Raw genomic sequence first — 21,563 nt, forward strand, 5'->3', positions numbered from 1 at the left:
ATGAACTACCAAATATGTGTTTAATGCACTAACATGAATAGGGTTTAGTGGACACGAAATGACGTGCCAAACATTTGTTTTTTTTTTTTCTTGAGTTATTCAATACGGACCCAAAGTATTCATTGGTTCAGTGATATATAGATATAATATGTTTTCGTCATGTTAATGAAGTATACTTGCATGAATGCTAGACATTTTAAACCAATTGTCGCGAGTAAATGCAAGGACGATTCATGATACTACTGTAAAAATGTGTAATAAGTGACTTTCATTAAATCCAAAACACAAATATTATATGGGTAACAAAGAGACTAAAAGTTTAACCTGTTGTCATAAATAGCCATTGTTATCTGTGAACATTGGATAGAGTCTGAACTTTTTGTGATCAAACTGGGTATTAAAACAAACCAGGCGAGATGACTATGGCTCCGGCGCAGTTTTCCCAGGTTTTCTGATCGCACGTAGCCCGAATGGGGGAGCCAGATAAATGTAATGACCCTGGGACTAGGTTTATGGTCACCTCGCAAAGTGTAAGAACAGTATAAAAAGTGTAATTAAACCTACAGTGTAAAAGAACTAAGAAGTTTAAAGTGAATGTTCCAACCAAGGTAACAGACAATAACCAAACAGACGTTAGTGGCAGCATATTGCCGAACATTCTTAACGTTAGTCAATTGCTGCCAGGGGGCATTGTAACGTCTAGTAAGAAACAAAAACAACATATTATGTAGTAACGAGAAAATTATATGTATCATATTGTGTTATTGTATAAAATTATGTATTTTTTTTTTTATTATTTCTTTTTGTGAATATCTGCGTCGGCGAGTAATGAAACCGCCACAGACGATAAATGTCGAACAAAGATTAAAATAAGTAACTAGTATATAATACGTGACGAATAGCAATTTCTTTGTCTTCTTCATCTGGGAGTCGAACGAGTAAGATATCCTGTGTCGTAGTAGCGAACGCTAGTGTAGCATTCTTTTGTCGAGACTAAGAGATGTACGCCATTACGTGTGAATTCATAAAGGTGTGTAAAAATTGAAATATTTAAATGTTTTAATAGAGTTATGTAAATGAAAACTTGCATTATTAATTGTTAAAGCTTGCTTGCCTATTATCCCATCCTGTTGAGACATTTTTCAGTTATATAAATATTATCTGTGGTGCTGAGCTGCGTGGCGAAAGAGCCGCTGCCGCGGCGTATTCAAACGGCTTCCAATATAGTCTATCATACCGCAAGGAAGCGGTAAAGTAACAGTAAAATAATATTATTTCTTTTAGCTTCCAGACTGGCAGTGCAGATCAACAGATTTTATGATGTGTTGCAGGTTGACGCGGGCTGCTGATAGTATATAACTCACAGTACAAATAAGTTAATGTACCGTCAAAATCTAATAGGAATCTTGCTGTGCCCCGTTCTGGTCTGGCAAACTTTATAGTGAAAACGTATTTTTTTTAATAAGAGTCTCATGTTCTTGTGCTAGTCGTGGTATTGAATGGTGTTTTACCGAGGAACAAAATCCACTGCAAAATTTTGTTGTTGAATGATCATACGAACTGTAACATCAGTGTTCATAACCAAGTAATTTCAATTTTCAATAACTATAAAGTAGGGAAGATATGTTGATTTTTAGAATGAGTTACAGTCACGAAAAAACGTTCCTTTAATTGTAGGCCAGATACAGAACAATAAGATCTCAATATATATATTTTGCTTTGTTAAAAGGTAATGATGATAAAGAAATTCAAAGCACGGCATTATTAACAGATATTTCGCGGCTCTTTTCGTATATGCGATATTAAAAAACGCGAAATGGCCTATAATTAAAAGGCCGAAACCAGTCAGAAGTTAACTTCCGCTGCGAGCAAGACTGCTTTTAAATAATTTTATCACAATAAGACCGCTGTTCTTTAGCAATGTTATATAAAATTTTGAATGAAAACAGTTTTATACTAGCATGTAGGCACTGTCTATCTTTTATTGTTTTGTATACAGGTCTATTATTACAGTTACATAGGTTTTATGCACTATGTAACAATGATTTTGAGTTCAATTAATTACACACAAAGCAACATTTGAAAATTAAAAGCAGGCAGTGTTTTGCATGTACCAGCTACACTGTCTTATTCATTAAGTGAGATCTTATTCATGTTATTCCATTCACAATGAAGAAATAATTTAAGTCCATCATTACTTCCATCCTCTACACAAAAAAATTTATATACACATCAATGACAAATAAACATCATGCTTAAGACACAATATAGCATCAATTCACATCCTGTAGATATGTACAGATAAGACTAAGACTGAGGGGGAGGGGGGGCAAAATGTATTCACAGGGTAGTCGCTCACCAAGGACATGAAAACAAGGAGGATGTCAAAAGAAAATGAGAGTAACAAATAAAGTAAGACCCCAGAAGTCAGCACTTGAGTGTAAGATTGGATGATTACCAAACATGAATAGAAATTCTCTGTGATTCTGAAATACCTAAGGCCTGCTGTTAATATTGAATTAGAAAGTATCTTATTAACAATCAGTCAATTTGCAAACATAACTCTACCTTCAATTTTTATTTGAACAGTCAGCTACAAGACAGTGGCTGCAAAACAACTGTACTTGCTGAACAACTCTCCATAGACCTTTCAGATAGATAGTAATAACTTCATGTTCTAGCAAGAATCATATTATGTAACAATGAGAACTCTTTCGATTATAACCACACCAAAGTGGACCACACTTCTGGAGATTTATGGCACATTCTGATGAAATTTCATATTATCACAAAAAAAGGCTCCCTCGATTGGCACATTACACAAGACTCTTCACCCACAGCACAACAGACTCTACATCCATAGCATTAAATGAACCATGTTAGTCAAACAAAATGACAATAATGGTCAGACCCATTTGGTTTGCTTCAATGTAACTAATAAAAATTACAAGCAATTTGCAAAATAACATAAGGAATTTTATGATGACAATCATTCTTGTTCATTTTGTCACTGGTGTTACAGACAATGCACTGAACATTAAATTTCAAACATATATCAAACATCTATAGCAAAATATTTTAAGTAATAAATCTGCATTCATATCACTTTTTACAGAATACACTGGAATTTAAATGTGAAAGCACTACGCTGATTAGCTTCACTCCTCATCTCAGTGCTTGTATTATTTACCATATACATAATATCCTTCAAAAATATATGTAATCAAACAATGGAAAATCCAGGATTTACAAAATTATATGTAAAATAGTGATAACATGTCATTCTTTGAAACAACTAGCAAAACATACTAAACTGAGTAAATGTGCATAATATACATAATGTTCAGCAATACTGGGGACTGTAACTGAGACAGCCATCTACAAATATAAATTAAACTGTCTATATGAGGGCTAATCTCAGGAAATATTGTAGAGATTTCGATACAGTGTTCAAAAACAGGTAGACTGATTCAAGAGGAAGGTTTGTGTACATAATTTATTACAGCTATACCAGACAAGTCATATGGCCAAAAGTACTTGGTGCTACCCATGCGAAGCCACGGCAGGCTGTTTCTTATGTTTCTAATCCAGTAACCTCTAATTCCCATGATGCTTCCAGCAGGAAAAAAAGGACTTCATTTGCTCTACTGATGGTGCTTTTCTTCAGATGGTTGTGAGGCAACTTGCTGAACTGCCATAAATTCTAAATGGCAAACATGCGGCATGTTGAAATGCTTCATAATTTAATGTAGTGAATAAATGTAATGCATTTGTTTTCAGCATAGCAGAACTAAAACAATTGGGGTTACGGAAACTAGGCATTTGTTGCTTTGTTATTAGCATGATAATGAATGGACAATGATCTAATAACACCCATAATGTAAGCCAGCAAGTAATTATACTTTGTGTTCAATATGAAGGCTCACTCTCGCAAATGCAAAAGACAGTGTGTAATGTATTTTAAGTAATCCTGAATACAAACTGCTGATACCAGAATCAAATATTTGTGACAAATGTTATAAATAAGACTGTATTACAATCACAAATTAAAGACAGTTTTGCAGATCAACCTTACTATCATACATTTTTTCATTTAAATTGTTTTTAAAATTTAACAGTTCTCTTTCGAGCTATTCACAAAATTCAATTATCTTGAGGTTATAATTAGATGGCTGCCACTCAGTATTATTGAAGCTTCTGAATGTTTCACCTCAAAAAGTAATCAATTACATGCTTTCTGAATTCGTTGCATGTAATAGCATTGTTTCAATATACTACAACTGCAATATTGACTGCAGTATTTTATATATTTTATACTATTTAACAAAGAGGTGCATGTCAGAGGGTAAGATTAACAGAAGCAAACTCCCTAACAACAGTAGTTAGTAATAACACAGTAAATATGCAGCATCTCAGCTGTACACCATTGAAACACGCTAGTTGTCTAATATTTTTAATATAAAAATTCATCAAACAAGTGCATTACAAGACAGGCCACAGGAACAAAACAGATCACACAAAAGTCCATATGTAGAGTTTATTTTGACATTCTGGTTCATCCAGGCCACTATTTCAAGTTTTCTTTCTTTTTTTTCTGAAATTAAATTAGTTCCTAAGAACACCAAGAAATTCTTCTCCAAAAAAATTCATTTACAGGTCACTAGGATTTCACATATATCGAAAAATACGATAGCTTTTGTAAGTAGGATCTTCTAAATGGTTCATTTCACAAAGAGGCATAGAAAGAAGAGGGAGAAACATATAAAAATATCAAGATAGAAAAATAACAATAATGTTTACAGGAACGACAACAAACTGTAGCAAGAAGATACAAAGTAAAGTGTCTTATAAACATACAAAACAGCATAAATGTGCAACAAAACTGGATAAATTAAATATATGACGACAAAAGCAAAGTGAAGCATGCAAAACATGTATATCAAACACTATGTTAAGGTGTGATTTTTTTTTTAAAAAAAAAAAAAAAAAAAGAGAGAGAGAGAGAGAGAGAGAGAGAGAGAGAGAGAGAGAGAGAGAGAGAGAGAGGAAAAAAAAACACTGTTTATCTTCTATAGTCCTAGTCTCAGATCTGACAATACTTTGCTCAGTACATAATTTCCTATAAGGAAATATTTAGCATATCAAAGTCACAATAAGGACATAGCAATGTATGTACATAAAATTTTCAAAATTAATAATCTTACAAAAAAGTGATGCAAAAACAACTGCAATATAAACAAACAATCCTTATCACTTGTGATTTAACATACAATTTTTCTATGTCTAATTGTGTATTCACATGTTTTAACACATGAAAATTAATGCAGGTAACATGTAGCTATCGAAGTACGATATCACTCTTATGACTTCTGTTGTACAGGTAGCGTTTGTACTTTCCTCTCACTGTAGGTTAATTAATTCCATCAATCTAACCTTGGTCTCTTGGCAAGATGAGGTCCACATGTAACGGGGTCAGAATTTTCATCTGGCCAGATGCCATGCAAGCCTTCTCTCATAAGATTCTCTGCTTTCTTTCGCATTAATTCATCCTAGAACAGAAAAAATATTTTAAGTATACTCCAAAGTCAGCTAGAAAAATTTAGGTTTTGATTAGCAAGCTTTTCTTTGAGTACGGACTTGGATCAAAGGAAAACAGGATAAAAACTTTGCTACCCAAATAAGAACCAAAGGGCTCAAACATACAAGTAAAAAGGGCTCAAACATAGAGGTAAACTATACACAGGAACAAAATTGCGAGCTGAGAAGGGTTCTCCCACCTCTTGCCTTCCATCCTTTGATCTAATCTGGATTTGTATAAGTTTCTATGCTCACACAATGTCATAGTGTAATTTCCACCACATGTGCTATTCAGGTAACATTGTAAGAAGCAATGGCTGCCAAACAAATACCTATGATTAACAGGGTTTATGTGGCAATACGGCACTTCGTTCCTGGTGCTGCTGCTGCTGGCATGCTCTGTTGCTATCGACTACAGCATGGAACCAAATGTCTGAGAGGCCAGCTGTGATTTTCTTTGGATAGCATTGCTATTTTTGTTTGCAAGTTAAGGCGATTGACATAAGAGCCCAACAAAGGGTGTCTGCAAACTCAAAGACACTGCTATAAGAGGTGACATCCTATTGACATCTCAGACTGCAACAGCAAAGGTAAGTGATGTTTCACTATGAACTGTACAGAGAATATTAGCAGAACTATGGGTAATGCAAACTTGTGGTCAAGAAATGGAGTTTCAATCTATGAGAAAAGATACTAATGGAAGGAGATATGTCACGGATTTGGGCAGTTACTAGAAGGATGCCTTCATTGTACTGTACTGGAATTTTATGACTGTGATGAGTATCCTATAGCCAAAATATAGGTAATAGTTTAAATGACAAGTCTGTTTCCACAGGGGGCACCATTTGAATGCAAGAACTTTTGAAGTTTTGGGATTTATGTGCAGAAAACACAATGACAGAAGATCCACTCTGATGGGGAGATCAAATATTGTAGCAGCCACAGCTATTTTTCTGAGAAAAATACATATCAGTAAAGACAATCATCATCACAATATATATCTTGACGAGGAGGAGGAGGAGGAGATTAGTGTTTAACGTCCCGTCGACAACGAGGTCATTAGAGGCAGAGTGCAAGCTCGGGTGAGGAAAGGATGGGGAAGGAAATCGGCCGTGCCCTTTCACAGGAACCATCCCGGCATGTGCCTGAAGCGATTTAGGGAAATCACAGAAAACCTAAATCAGGATGGCCAGAGACGGGATTGAACCGTCGTCCTCCCGAATGCGAGTCCAGTGTGCTAACCACTGCGCCACCTCGCTCGGTATATCTTGATGAGATCTGGCTCAATCAAAATTGTGCCAAAAAGCACTTCTGGCAGGATTCAAAAGGCACTGGGAGGTTGAAATTACTGACTTGCAAAGGAAACCGACTTCTTATCTGTCGAGAAGGATCATCTGAATATGGCTAAAAAGAAGTGCCAATCCAGTAATTACAATGAAGAAATGAATAGTTATGCATTTAAATACTTTTTTTTTTAAAGATTTAATACGTAGTTTAGAAGAGCACTGTGTGATCATTATGGATAACACCAATTATCATACCAGAAAAAAAGGAGAATTTTCTGATTTAAGTACAAAGGAGGAAGAACTTGCACAGTGGCTAGAACAGCGAAGTATTTCAATTTCAGGCTGCAACACAAAAGCAGAAGTGTTGGAGGAAGTCAGGTGAGATTAGCAACTTATGAAAATATGAACAACTTTATGGAAGAAATGGACCACAAGATTGTGAGGCTGCCCTCTTACTACTGAAAATACAATCCCACAGAAAATGTGTGGGCCTTACGAAAGGGACGATCGCAACCAGAAATTGCACATTGAGAACAAGAATGTGCAGTATTTACTACAGGAAGCAATTGATGATGTCACGGTGGAAATCTGAACTGAGTGTATACGTGAGGCTGAAAATCTACAAGAAAACAAAAAATCTACAAGAAAAAAGAACAAGGCATCTCAAAAACGTTTGTTGAAAGTATTGTCACTGCTGCAAATGACTTGTCAGTGTGTGGTCTTCAGGACAAGTGAACAGCAATAAATTGTGTTAACCGTAGTATTTCTTATTCCTTACCCTCCCCAAAGCTGTGAATACTGTTTCCTCTCCATGCTCCCTTTGCTGTTGGCACCCCTTTCCTCTCCACCCACAAAAATTATCAACATAGGGCAAAATATCTGCTAGGCATACACAGTATTTGCTGGTTTGTTTGTCAGTCTTACATGCGGGGAATAGAAAACTAGTGTTTTTTGCTTTTTTACCACTGTTAAAACTAACATGCTACGTTAAAAAATGCCTAACTGTTCACATAATCAAAACCAAAATACATTTATTATATAAAAGATGAGCATTAATAATATATTTGCTGTAATATAGTTTCTAAAACACAATAGAAAACATTAACATGGAGAGGCTGCTGTTTCAGTAGAACATTTCGTAAGGGGTCCATGATCCCTTACAAAGAGATGGCTCGCATAGGTCCATGGCAGGCAGAGTCTATTGTGAAGTGCCATGAGAGATAAATAGCGAATGCAACAGTAATTAGGGCAGAGCTGTCAGCCAGTGAGTAATGCGTAGTGTTATATTGGCTGAATATCCCTCCTACTACCAAGGGTCGACTCTCAATAAAACACTATACTGAATCATGATAACTAATGTTACTGACAAGTGTTAAGACAGTTTATAGTGTGCTGAATATTCATGTTCATGCCAGCCATGCCGGCAACAGATTGGACTGCAGTGAGGATTGTGTGTTAACCATTGTTACAGCAAGTGATGATTTACCAAAATATTTACCAGTGCTAAGACTAACCATAGCTAGAAGTGCTAGTTGAAAGTAGTGTCTGCCTCAAATCATGTCTAGTTATAATAAATAACTTATCAAATAGTGCACAATATCTTGACATTGATTATTTCAAAAATCTCTCTTCATTTGTTTAACACTGTTGAGCAACCACACACTGATTAGAAATGATGCCCAAAGCAACTAAACCTTATTAACACTTACCTATTAGGTCCCAACGTAAAATAAAGTGATAAAAATCCCCCACCACGAAGAATCCGTAAAACGAGATCAACCGCCAAGGCACTCTCAGCTACCACCAGGGGGTAGCGAGTCAGGAAAGCTAAGAGTCTGTTGCAGGGTGGTTAAGTTGGGACAATCCAGTAAGAGGTGAACCACAGTCAACATCGATCCGCGACAACAGAGAGGAGGGTCCTCACGACGGAGGAGATAACCATGAGTCAGCCAAGTAGGGCCGATGTGGAGCTTGCAAAGGACGACAGAGGCCTTACGAGAGGCCCGTAATGAGGACTGCCCCATAGTTGTAGAATCCTTTACCGCTATGAGTTTGTTCAGCGAAGAGTGTGTCATTCCAAAGTCCCAAAACCTGACAACACAATGCTTAGCGAAGGTCTATTTCCGGAATGCCAATAGGAAGAGATGGCCTGTTAGTAGCCAATTTAGCCAGCCAATTGGCAAGTTCATTGCAAGGGATCCGAACATGGCCTAGGGTCAAAATGAAAACCACTGAGCATCCACGTTGATCAAAGAGAGAAAGGGAGGAGTCTTGGATAGCTATGACCAACGGGTGGCGAGAGAAGCACTGACTGATAGCTTGCAAACTGCTCAAGGAGTCACTACAGATAATGAAGGACAGTCCTGAGCAGAAGCGGACATGGTCCAGTGCATGCAAGATAGCAACCAATTCTGCAGTAGAAACACTACAGTCATCTGGCAAGGAACAAAGTTCCGTGTGTCTCTCATAGGTGTAACAGGGTGTATACGCAGACAAAGAAAAGAAATTCCTGGGTTTTTACCAGATCTCCTGGTTAAAAATACATTTTCTCCCGGGTGAAAATACACTTTTTCCGTGGTAAGTGACAGTATAATTTCCGTTGGAACAGTAAAACTTGTCACTCCTTTGAATGGATATGGTTTTACACAGTAGCGTAGAATTTCTCGGCACTTTAGAAAACAAAACCCAGTGAGGAAAAAAAAACACGCTTTGGAAAGATCTTCGATGTGCAGCAACATGTACGCTGCACATCTTTGTATTACGAAAGTATAAATCCTAATTCCACCAACAGGAAAAGTTAATTGTTTAAATTAATATACATAGTGTTGCTACAAGAAAAAGCAAAGCTTTCACATATAATATTTGTCTCTAAGATTAATAAGCTACAAGAGAAGCTAAGCTTTCACATATAAAGTTGATCTGTTTAGCACATGTTCCACTTTAAGATACACCACACAAATACGCCAGTAAAATTTTTAATACCGTCATTAATCTCTGATCTTCTGGGCACGAAATTCTTCTAAATAGCTCATCATCAAAGAGCTGATTTGTAAACGAGACCAAATGCTCTGTGATTTAAGAAATTCATCATTCATTCTCGCTCATAGTTCATCTTGTGTAAAAGGAAATTTACTTTGAAAATAATGCTTTTTGAACCACAATTCGCAATATTTTCCCGCAACCTGTTAGACTCATTTCAGCAGTTGCCAGAGACTGCCAGATAAGAAGCGTCACCACGCTTGCGCAGCTACGGTGACATGGGAAGCCCATATGCCCTTACGTGTATAACATCAAAAGATCTTTCTTACATTATGTCATAAAAGAAACAAGACATCAGAGCATACTCCAAGAGCTTTGGAATTTCGTGAACGATACTAAAATACACAGTTCGCCTTAAAACACACATTCGTATGTCCAGATTCCCAATGACATAAGCCTTGATCCGATATTACGCTTTTCAGTGTGATTTTGGGACATAAATTTTCTTGGAGTACCAGTACTGTATTCATGTTTGGTTTTTTATTATGGCATAATACCATACGTGCTAGAAGATCAAACCGTGCACTTGAAATGCAGTGAACAGCTGAAACTAGACAATACTGTGGAATTAAACACTTAGTTTCAAATACATTAACTGCCTCAGTGGGAAAGATTAATGAAAGTCAAATTTCTTTAGCAGACAAAAATAACTTTATTGTTCTGCAAGGCGATTAATGCTTGACTGTCAGAAAGGTGGAAATAAAATAAAATCTGAAACTATTAACATATTTTAGCCTTCCGTAATTACGTGAATGTATTTTAATCCACTTGATAGCTCCCAGCCACAGAAATTCGCCTTGTTTTCATTTGACGTGAGAGCAGTAAACGAAAAGGAAACAGAAAAATCACAAAATGTAAACACACTAACTCAGACTGCTCATCTTTCTGATGAGTCTGATACGTAAAACATATATCTTCAAAGAAATGCAAGACGTGTTATTTGCTCTTAAGTGTGCCGAAGTGCAGTGCCACACCTCTTCAAATAACACTCTTATACCGCACGTCGCTGTATTTCGCTCTGTGGAATGTGTATATTTTGTTATACCATCAAACTATTTTAGGACAGTGGAAATTAAAATGTCCTTTAGTGCCTCTCCAGCTCCTAGTCGGCCGGTTTGACATCTTGCCCCTTTTAAAAATAAAAATAAAAAATCGCTATTAATACTGGATGGGATTATTTGTAACCGGGACAACAAGAACTCTTCACAAAATCTGGACTTTTTATTGCCTAACAGCTAATAACTTGCTCTTCTGTGGAACATAAAATTAAATATAGAGGCAGACAAGGCAGTACACGTTTCTTCAATCCTTAGATCCTAGCAATTTCTCTCTCTGATTTTGCTGCAGCTTTACATGGCGTGATTTCCTTTCTGTGAAAGAACTATTATCTCATCAAAGTTCGTCAAACGTTTTGCTACATGAAAAATCGAAATGTTGTCGTCTAAAACTGAAAAAGCTGTTAATACAAACAGTACAAAAGACTGGTGTGGTTTCTCGATCTGATTACATCTATTTGTCACCGTGTGCTGGATAAAACAAAATTGGCCTTTCTAATATTGCAGCAGTTTTAACACACACCAAATAAGCAAGACTGTTTTGGCAATCATTCACAAAGTACCAATTCAAAATACCTATCTGGCCTACTACAATCAAAAAGCTTTATATTAGGAAATAGTTTCACATTTCATTCATATGCACCAGTTTTTCAAGCGAGATCAAAAAGTAGTAGAACGAAATTTTTGTATAAATTTGGAATCATATTCTTCCATAATTTGTGTGGTGTCCCCATTTCTTCTCCTTCCTCATTATAACAATCTTGTCATCACTAATTCTGTAACTATTCCTACCACTGTCAAAACTCAAATATCTGGTTAACTTTACTTACCCTGTCACAATCACTGGTTTAGTTATCCAGCGATTATTCTCCGGTTAGGCGTTATTACGAGTTCGTACAATGCGTTTTCCATGCTACTCCCAGACTGGAACTTAAGCGGCTGCTAGCCGGGGACTACAACTGGCCCTGTCTGGTGTAGCAATCCGGCGAAAAAATTTCTGTCAGAATTTCACTTTCTCGGATACACCGTGAAGATAATACATAATCTTTCTTTCCTGTTATTCATGTTAGTCATTTATTTCCACTATGGTAGTCTGAATCTACGGATTTTGCTAGTAATTATAACAACGCTGAACATTTGCAAACCAAATCAACCACATAAACAAGCAGCGGCTTTATTTCGCTCAGCTCGTATAGCACCGTCACATTTTGTCTGCAGGAAAGTTAACTTTTTGATGCGACGAGGATTCCCCTGGCAAAGACATCACGTAAACTAAGCACGTATTCAAAAATCAACTTACGATTCATTCAGAAATCAACTTAGACTATGTTCAAGAAATTCCAAAACCATACGAATAAAACGATAGCCCGACGTGCGCTGGATGCTACGTACTTTGTGAAACGAGGTTTTTTTTTTTCCCACAAGAATATGAATTTGCCACCCATCCACTAGACCCGGGCCTGCTGCGCACGTGTGTATCTGGCAGCTCGAGCGCAGCAGTAAAATTTTTCTGAGTATCCCATGTGGCTGCTTGCTGCTACTGCTGCTTAAACAGCCAACAGCCACATTTCAGTAGCCAGAAGCGGGAGAAGGTATTACTCATATATGACTCAACTGCGCGTGCGCATAACTGCTTAAACGAATCGAATGTAAACAGTTGTGACGTCACACTCATTGGAGGCAATTTGTTTTTATGAAGCACTGCATAGTCTTGCTAAAGCCTTTGACACATTTTGCTGTTGACAGATGCTTGTACGTGCACTGTGTTATTTTATATGGTGCCTTTCCTTTGCAATTTAAGTTTCATTGTCATTTTTTTTTCTCTCATTCACGTTTTAATTCTGCAGTAGCGGGATCAACTGATATCCTTTGTTAGAGTATCGGTTCTTACCAGTCAAAATTAAAAAAATTTAACTGATAACTAAAACAACAAAAAATTGCCAGAATTCTAAAAAATTCTGCGGGTTTTTCCCAGTTTTCTTCCAGATAGAAAAATTCCTAGGTTTTTCCCGGATCTCCTGGGTCGTACACACCCTGTGTAAGCATAACCAGTGTGACCAGCAACCACGGAGCCATCAGTATAAATCACTCCTGAATCCTGGAATGAACTGAGGAGACAGTAGAATTGGTGGTGAAGGACCTCCAGAGCGACAGAATCCTTTGAATTGATTGAGAGATCGAGACAGAGCTGTGGCCGAGAGATGCACCACAGAGGGGTACATGTATGAGCAGAGAAAAGAGGCGGTAAAGGGAAGTGCTGGGGATCAGAAAAGAGCGACTGAATGCGGGCTGCCATGGTAAGTCCACACGGTGGTCGTCGCTGTGTGAGGTTGATCTCCATGTCTGGATAAAGGAGACCATCATTGGGGTGCTTTGGGGTGCAGCAAATGCGGAGCGCATAAGATATCAGCTGCTGTTGGCACAAAAATCGCAGCGGTGGAATCCCCGCCTCTGCGAGAAGGCTAATCATGAGGCTAGTCTGAAGGCACCAGTCACAAGTAGTACCCCACTATGGTGCAAGGGGCTTAGTATCCGCAATGTCAAAGGTGACGCAGAACTGTACGCGAGACTCCCATAGTCTAAACGACACTGGACCAGCGCTTTGTAAAATCACAGTAGAATGGAGCGGTCTGCACCACAGGTGGTATTAAAAAGACATCTAAGAACACTGAGATGTAACCAGCACGTCCTCTTCAGCTGGCTAAGATGAGGGAGCCATGTCAACAGGGCATCGAAGATCAGACCCGAGAAGCGACAGATGTCCACCACCTCAAGGGATTGGCTACAGAGGAACAGGTCCGGATGGGGACGGACTGTACGGCGACAGCAGAAATGCGTGACACACGACCTGGCCACCGAAAAGTGAAAACCGTGGGAGAGAGCCCAAGATTGTGCTCGGTAGGTGGCATTCTGCAGCTCCCATGACGGAGGAAGCGACATAGATACAAAAATCATCAGATGACAAAGAGGGGGACACTGTTGGCCCAGCAGCCGCCACCAGTCCATTAATGGCTATGAGAAAGAGAGGGACACTCAGCTCGGAACCCCATTTTCTTGCCAATGGGAAGTGCTGTAGAAGGAACCAACTTGGACCCGGGAAGAGTAACAAGAAAGAAAGTTAGAGATAAAAAAGGGCAGAGTGCCACGGACGCCCCATTTGTGAAGGGTGGTGAGGATGTGGTGGCACCAGGTGGTGTCGTAAGCTTTATGCAGGTCAAAGAAGACTGCAATGATGTGCTGCCGATGGGCAAAAGCCGACCTGACAGCAGACTCCAGGTGGACCAAGTTATCCACCTTAGAGCGGCCACAGTGAAAACCACCTTGAGTCGATGACAAAAGTTCATGCGATTCAAGGATCCATAACAGCCACCGACTCACCAAGTGTTCAAGGACTTTGCAGAGGGCGTTGGTAAGGCTAAGTGGACGGGAGCTATCCAACTGAAGAGGTGGCTTCCCAGGCTTCAACACCGGAATAACAATGCTTTCCTACCACTGGGTAGGAAATACCCCCTTACCGCACAGATGGTTGAAAAGGGTCAGTATACAACGGTGGCCAGCCACCGATGAGTGTTGGAGGATTTGGTTATGTATCTGATCTGGTCCACGAGCTGTGTCAGGACTTAGGGCGAGGGCGCTGGCGATTTCCCACTCACTAAATGGGGCATTATAACGCTCCAAGTAGTGAGAAACAAAAAACAAAGACAGTCGTTCTGAGTGCTCTTTCAGGAGGAGGAACATGGGCAGATACTGAGTCGATGCAGAAGCTTGGGCAAAGTGTTGAGCAAAATGCTCTGCAATAAAGTCCGGATGGGTAAGGACAACACCACACACACAAATTCCTCCAATGCCAGTGGGACGACGATGGATAAAAATTCGCCTGAGTTTCGCCCAGACTTGTGAAGAGGGGGTGTGCAGTCCTATGGCAGCAACATATCATTTCCAGCAAATCCATTTCTGAAATTTGATTCGTAAATGGGCCCAGGCACAGAATCATTTAAAGACCAGAACAGAGCAGTATAATGGTGCCGCCTGAAGTGCTGAAGAGCGCGGCAGCGATCTTTTATGGCCGCAGCAATTTTCGGAGTCCACCAAGGGACCATCTTCCGACGGGGGAACCCGAGGAAGAAGAGATGGCTGAAACAGCTGTGGAAAGAATGGTGGCAGTCAAAGTCTGTGTAGGCTCATCAGTACTGCCATGTGGTAGTACAGGGGGGGACAGTAGCAGAGGAGAAGGCACCCCAAACACATTTAGAGAAGGCCCACCTGGGAGGGTGACAGAGTGAGATACACTGAAGGAAGGTCAAAATAATGGGGTAATGATCGCTGTCACATAAGTCATCGTGGACATTCCATTGAATGGAGGGAAGAAGGCCAGGACTGCAGATGGAGAGGTCAATGGCAGAGAAAGTGCCGTGTACCACACTAAAGTGTGTGGGAGTGCCGGTGTTTAGTAGACAGAGGTCAAGCAAGCCCTGCCAGAACAGCTTCAACCGTCCTGCCAGGGCAGTAGTCGTGTGACTACCCCAAAGAGGGTTGTGGACTTTAAAGTCCCCTAGAAGCAGGAAGGGAGAAGGGAGTTGTTGATAAAGAGTGGTTAGGGCAAGGCATGTGGGCGGCCTGTCAGGCGGGAGGTACAGATTACAGATTGTGATTGGAGTGGCCAGATGGACCCTGACAGCAATTGCTTCCAGAATGGTATGGAGGGGAATCTATTTACTAACAATGTTCCTGTGGACCAAGGTGCAAACACCACCAGAAGCCCGCAAGGGGCCAATTTGGTTCTGACAAAGTGTGGAACCCACAAAGGGTGGATGAGTAAGAATTGAGAAAATGGGTCTCCTGGAGAGCAACACAAGCAGCAGAGTAGGATGAAAGACGGGGCTGCAACTCCAGGAAGTGATGCAAATGTCCATTACAATTCCACTGGAGGACTCTCAAGCTGGAGTCCAAATGGGAAGTGAATGGACCGGAGCCGGTCACGCCACCGAGTTACCATCCGTCACCTATAAGGATAGGGTAATGTCCATATAGGTGGGGTCAGACACTGTTGGTTCATTGGCTGAAGGAGGGGAAGGCAGCACCTCAGGGGGTACTGGTGAGGCCTCGCCCTTGTTCTTGTGTTTCTGCTTCTTCCCTAGTGAAGGAAGAGAAGGGCAGACTGCAGTGAAGTCAGGCTCGGAATTACACCTAGCAATCTTGGTGGCACCCACCAGCCGCAGATCGCATGGCCAGTGTGGAGCTGCAGATCGCCTTTCATTGGGGGGGGGGGGGGGGGGGCATAAGAGGAGTCCCAGGAGGGAGCTCCAAAGCTCCAACACTGGCGGCTGCCAAAGAAGGGGAGCGCTTCTCCGGCGGAGGAGTGGGAGCAGCACCTGGAGGGGTGGGTATGGGTACTGATGGGGAGGCGGAAGGGGAGTGGGAGAGGGAGGGTGAGGCGGAAGGGGAATGGGAGAGGGAGGGTGAGGAGGAAGGTGTGGGCTAATGGGGCGGGGCTGGGAAGAGGAGGGGGTAGGAGAGGGAATGGACGAAACTGAAGCAAAAGTAGAAGTTATAGGCATGGGATGTAGCCGGTCACACTTTCAACAAGCCGCGGTGTAGGTAAGTCGATCTAAGGTCGTGTACTCTTGAACCCGTCGTTCTTTCACATACATCGGGCATGCTGGCGAGCCTGGAGGATCCTTCCCATTACAATTTACGCACACTGGTGGGGGAGCACTCCCCTATAGTCACCGCAGAGGGGATCATGGGTACAGTGGGAAGACGTGTCCAAACCGTAAGCATTTAAAACATCTCATCGGTGGTGGAATGTAAGGTTTTACATCACACTGACAACAGCATCACCTTGACCTCCTCTAGGAGGGACTCCCCCTCAAAGGCCAGGAAAGAGGCACCTGTACAGTTCAACTGTTTTTAGGGCCTTGTTGGACACAGCGGATATATCAAGCTCCTTACCACTCGAGGTTTGCACGGAGCTTCTCGTCAGTCTGGAGAAGAAAATCCCGGTGGAAAATGATGCCCTGAACCAAGTTCAAAGGCTGGTAGGGTGCAACGGAGACTGGGATGTCACTGAAATGGTCACAAGCACGCAGGGCTTCAGATTGGAAGCAGAAGGTGTCTTTATAAGCAAAGAACCGGATCGCATTTTACTCAAGGATTCCACTTCGCCATACTTATCTTCTATCATCCCACGAAAAACAAAGGCTTGGTCACGGTGCAAAACTTTCGCCATCTGTCCCGGTACAAATCAGGTACCGAGGGAACGGTTTCAACCCAAGCCAGCGAGCTTGACCCTCTTCCCAGGAGGTGGTCAGGGAGGGGAAGGCCGAAGGATCAGAAGGAGTGTCACGTCTTCTGACTCTTAGAGACGGCCGCAGAATGGCCAGGATGTTGACACTTTTGTCGCTTCACGTGCGAGGCGTCTGCCCTAGTACCACCCACTCTGACCAGGGGCTCACCCCGTGGGCTGTCAGGCACAGTGGCCATTGTCGGGAGTTATGATGCCCCAACTGATGAGCATCAACTCCTTGGCACACATGAGGCGTTAACAGCCAGGTACTAGCAGTGTGATCCCTGTGTTGTCAGGGGGCTCAGCCAAGTGGGTACCTAACAGCCCCACCACACGGACTGGCTGCCTACCGTGCAGGTGACCTAGCAGGAAGGGGGCCAGGGTGCAAGGGGAAAAGGGAGGGGAGGGGGAAAGGAGCCTGCACCGTGGAAACTAGGTTGGGAGTTCATCCCCAAATGGCTCACACTGAATAGAAAATGTTGGAAATGGAGGTCAACCCCAGTAGGCAGTCATGGTCTTGGAAAGAGAATTGATAGAGGTGAATGGTTAATTGACTTCTGCAGGGAAAGTCAGCTGAAAATGGCAAATATATGGTTCAAGAACCACAAAAGGAGGCTCTACCCTTGGATAAATACAGAAACCAAATCAATTTTATACTGGTAGAGGAAAGATACAGGAATGGAATCAAGAATGTACATGCATTACCAGGTGCAGATATTAATAGCGACCACAACTTACTTGTGGCAGAAATAGAAACGAGAATTTAAAAAAATTAAGAAGGTGACCATGGTGAAGAAGTGGGATCTAAAGAAGTTCCAACAAGGAACAAATTACAGAAATGCTGTCACGTGAATTTCTTAACACATTACGAGACAAAGAACCACCTGATAATGTCAACGAGTACTGGATTATCTGAAACAAGGAATCATTAAAGCAAGACACCAAGATATAGGATATGTGAAAGGGAAAATGACAAAAACCATGAGTCACACAAAAAATTATTTCCAAGATGGAGGAGAGAAGAAAATTTAAAAACAAGAACACTGAAGATACTTGAAAGGTGTACCAAGGGTTAAATAATGAACTGTGAAGAGAAATGGAGCAGGCCAGGAAAAAATGGCTAAAAGAGGAATATGATGCAATTGAAGAACTGGACAGAAAGGGAAGATACGACCAACTATTCAACAGAGTAAAGGCTATGACATGGGATCAAAACACAGCAGGAAGGGCTACTATGGAAAATCTGAGTAAAGACAAAGAGGTACTGTACAAAGATCACGGTGATGTCCTCCAGAGATGGGAAGAATATCTAAAAGAGCTATATGACAGATCGCAAACCAGAAACAGTGTAAGTGATGATGGAAAAGGACCCACCATCATAATGAAAAAAGTAAAGTCTGCCATAGCTGCAATGAAAATTGGCAAAGCAGTAGGTACAGATACAATACTGGGAGAAATATTAAAATACTTGAACCAAGATGGAATAAGAGCAATACTGAGGTTGTATAATAAAATGTATCACAGTAGTGAACAGCCTGAGGACTTTCCGACAACATAAATAAAAAATAGAAAAAAATAAAATTAAATTTAAAAAAAAGGAATCATGAAATGCAGTGAGCACAGGACAATCAGCCTCATTTCACATGCAGCCAAAGTGATGTTAAGAATAATTAATAAGAAAATATGAGACTTGAAAAAGTAATGGACAAGAATCTTGCCGAGGAGCAGTTTGGCTTTAGACAGAATATGGGCACCAGAGATGGAATAGGGCTCCTACGAATCTTGGGAGAAAGGTTTACTGAGAAAGGAAGAGTCCCCTATATGTGCTTCATCGATCTAGAAAAGGCATTTGACAATGTGTCTTGGGGCAAGCTGGCGACTATAATGAGGGAAAAGAGAGTGGACTGGAAAACCAGAAGACTTGTAAACTCTTTACATCTGGATCAAAAAGCCTCAGTTTAAGTGAGAGGAGAAAGTACAAACTGGATTGGACTAGGAAAAGGTGTAAGACAAGGACACTTTCACCTGCCCTTTTCAACCTCTACTTGGAAAATATAATTGACCAATGCTCATTTGATGACAAAGGAGTCTAAACTGGAGGAAGAAGAGAATGGTGCTTGAGGTTTGCTGATGACATTGTCCTTCTAGTTTCTGGGGAAAAAGAATTGTAGGATTTAGTGGACACCATTGAAACTAACGGAAAAAACTATGGAATGAAAATTAAAAAAGTATTGGTACTAGAAGGAAATAAAGAAATAAAAATTATGCTGAATGGGTAAATATTAGAACAGGTGCAAAATTTTAAGTATCTTCGAAACAGGATAGCCACCGACTGGAAGTGCAGCACAGAAATTAAAACAAGGATAGCAATGGCAAAAGAAGCATTTTATAAGAAAAGGAGAATTTTCTGCAGAGAACTGAGGAAAAGTCTCGTAAAATGTTTTGTATGGAGCTGAAACATGGACTTTTGAAGCTGTCAGTTGCTCAAGAAGGAGTACATTATTCAGCAACAAAAATCTTTGATCATTTGCCCAACAACATAAAGTGTCTGACAGGTAGCAGATCAAGTTTTAAATCTAGATTGAAATCATTTCTTTTTGACAACTCCTTCTATTCGATGGATGAGTTTTTGTTTCAGAACTGGCAAAAAAAAGTGTACCTCTAAATGTAGTTGCATGTGTAGAACTAAAAATTCTAATATTAATATTAGCACTATTCATGTATGTATATATCTTGTAATCTGACTTGTTCCACATCATATTGATAAAATACTCTGGAAAATAATCTACAGAACACGACATAACTAAAACTAAAAAACTAAGAAAGGCTGGAGGCTTCTGAGGTGTGGACATGGTGGAGGAGGATGGAAAGAATAAGTTGGACGGACAGAGTAAAAAATGAAGAGGTACTAAGAAGAGTGGGAGAGAAAAGACAGTTACTAAATGTAATAAAAAGAAGAAAGAGAAATTGGATTGAGCATATATTAAGAAAGAATGACGGACTGATAAAAACAGTTTTAGAAGGTTATGTAGAAGGGAAACGGAAGCGAGGAAGGAAGAGATTTCAGATACTGGATGACGTGATGGACGGTACAACATACAGCAGCCTTAAGAAGGAAGCAATGGATCACAGAAAATGGGGAGGCAAAGGACCTGCTAAAATAGCAGAAAACTGACGGTGATGAGTACACTGACTTCGCTCTGGAACCTGTGTCCAACATAGCTAACCTCCAGTTTTCACTTTTGAGTAATAATGGGCTGTCATTCAATCTGCAGACATTCAGAAACGTAATTGAACAGGCTTTCGGCAGAGTTTAAATTTCGTAAATGTAGATGTGTACACACACACACACACACACACACACACACACACACACACACGTTATGTCTGCTAATAGCAAGGATGGGCTGACAGAGTTTGAGGGACCTAACTACGAGCTCATCGGTACCCCAAGCCTCTTTGCGTCCAGCCAGGAATAGTCCTCAGAGGGGAAGAGCACAAAAGAGAAATCACAATGAACATAATTGTATATGAAAAACAAGAAAATCAAGAGATAAAAACAAGAAGAGGCGAGAGAGGGGCGAAAGGGTGAGGGCGGGAGAATGTCTCCACCCAGAAAGCTGCTGGAAGCATCTCGGACACGTTATGTGAGAGGGGACACACCCCCTCTGTCCAACTGGTGCTTCCACACCATCCATCAGCACAAGAAAACCAACTACGTACACAAGTTTACTCAGGAAGGAGACTGCAACAACAAGATGGTAAACCAATGACAGCTGTAAAGTAATAAGAATTAAAAAGGTGGAAGAGTAGGAGCTCAGTCAGATCACCGCTAGTGCAGCCATGGACCCTCTGGGTCGGAGCAGGTGACAGGGCACGCATCCAATCCTTCAAGCAGCTAATGTCCCCTATTTCAGATGAAGGACTGAAACCACTTTCACAGATAAAATGTACAACCATATTAACTTCTCTGGTGTCGTCCACTAGCACCAGAGGTAGCAAATCAGCAACTTCAAGGGTTTTTTTTTTTTTTTTTTTTTTGGGGGGGGGGGGGGGGGGGGGGGGGGCGGCGCGCAAAACTGCTATGGTCATTAGCGCCCATTCTGTGACTTAGGAAACGGTAAAAAACGAAAATGGAAACCAGCAGCAGTGAGAACGAAACTCAAAAAATTGGAGAAACTAAAAGCAGAAGGAAAGCTTAAAAATCCACTACAGAAAGGGGTTGGTTGTCCCCAAAAAGAGCTTCAAATGACTGACATCATCTCAATGGCACTAATAAACTCGAGAACACGTTCGGCCGAGCGCGTGTCATCTGCTAAA

General features: G+C 40.7%; 1 protein-coding gene across 1 annotated transcript in view; it reads right to left on the bottom strand.

Moving 5' to 3' along the window:
• Positions 1-1,964: 1,964 nt before the first annotated feature.
• Positions 1,965-21,563, bottom strand: part of LOC124545636 (ovarian-specific serine/threonine-protein kinase Lok-like) — a 204,673-nt gene continuing 185,074 nt past the window's right edge. Inside the window, exon 8 of the mRNA XM_047124585.1 lies at positions 1,965-5,549. Within this exon, the coding sequence (XP_046980541.1) occupies positions 5,424-5,549 (126 nt within the window). The 3' untranslated portion in view covers positions 1,965-5,423. The remainder of the gene's footprint in view (positions 5,550-21,563) is intronic.

The sequence above is a fragment of the Schistocerca americana genome, chromosome 1 (assembly GCF_021461395.2).
Source record: "Schistocerca americana isolate TAMUIC-IGC-003095 chromosome 1, iqSchAmer2.1, whole genome shotgun sequence".
Classification (NCBI taxonomy): domain Eukaryota; kingdom Metazoa; phylum Arthropoda; class Insecta; order Orthoptera; family Acrididae; genus Schistocerca; species Schistocerca americana.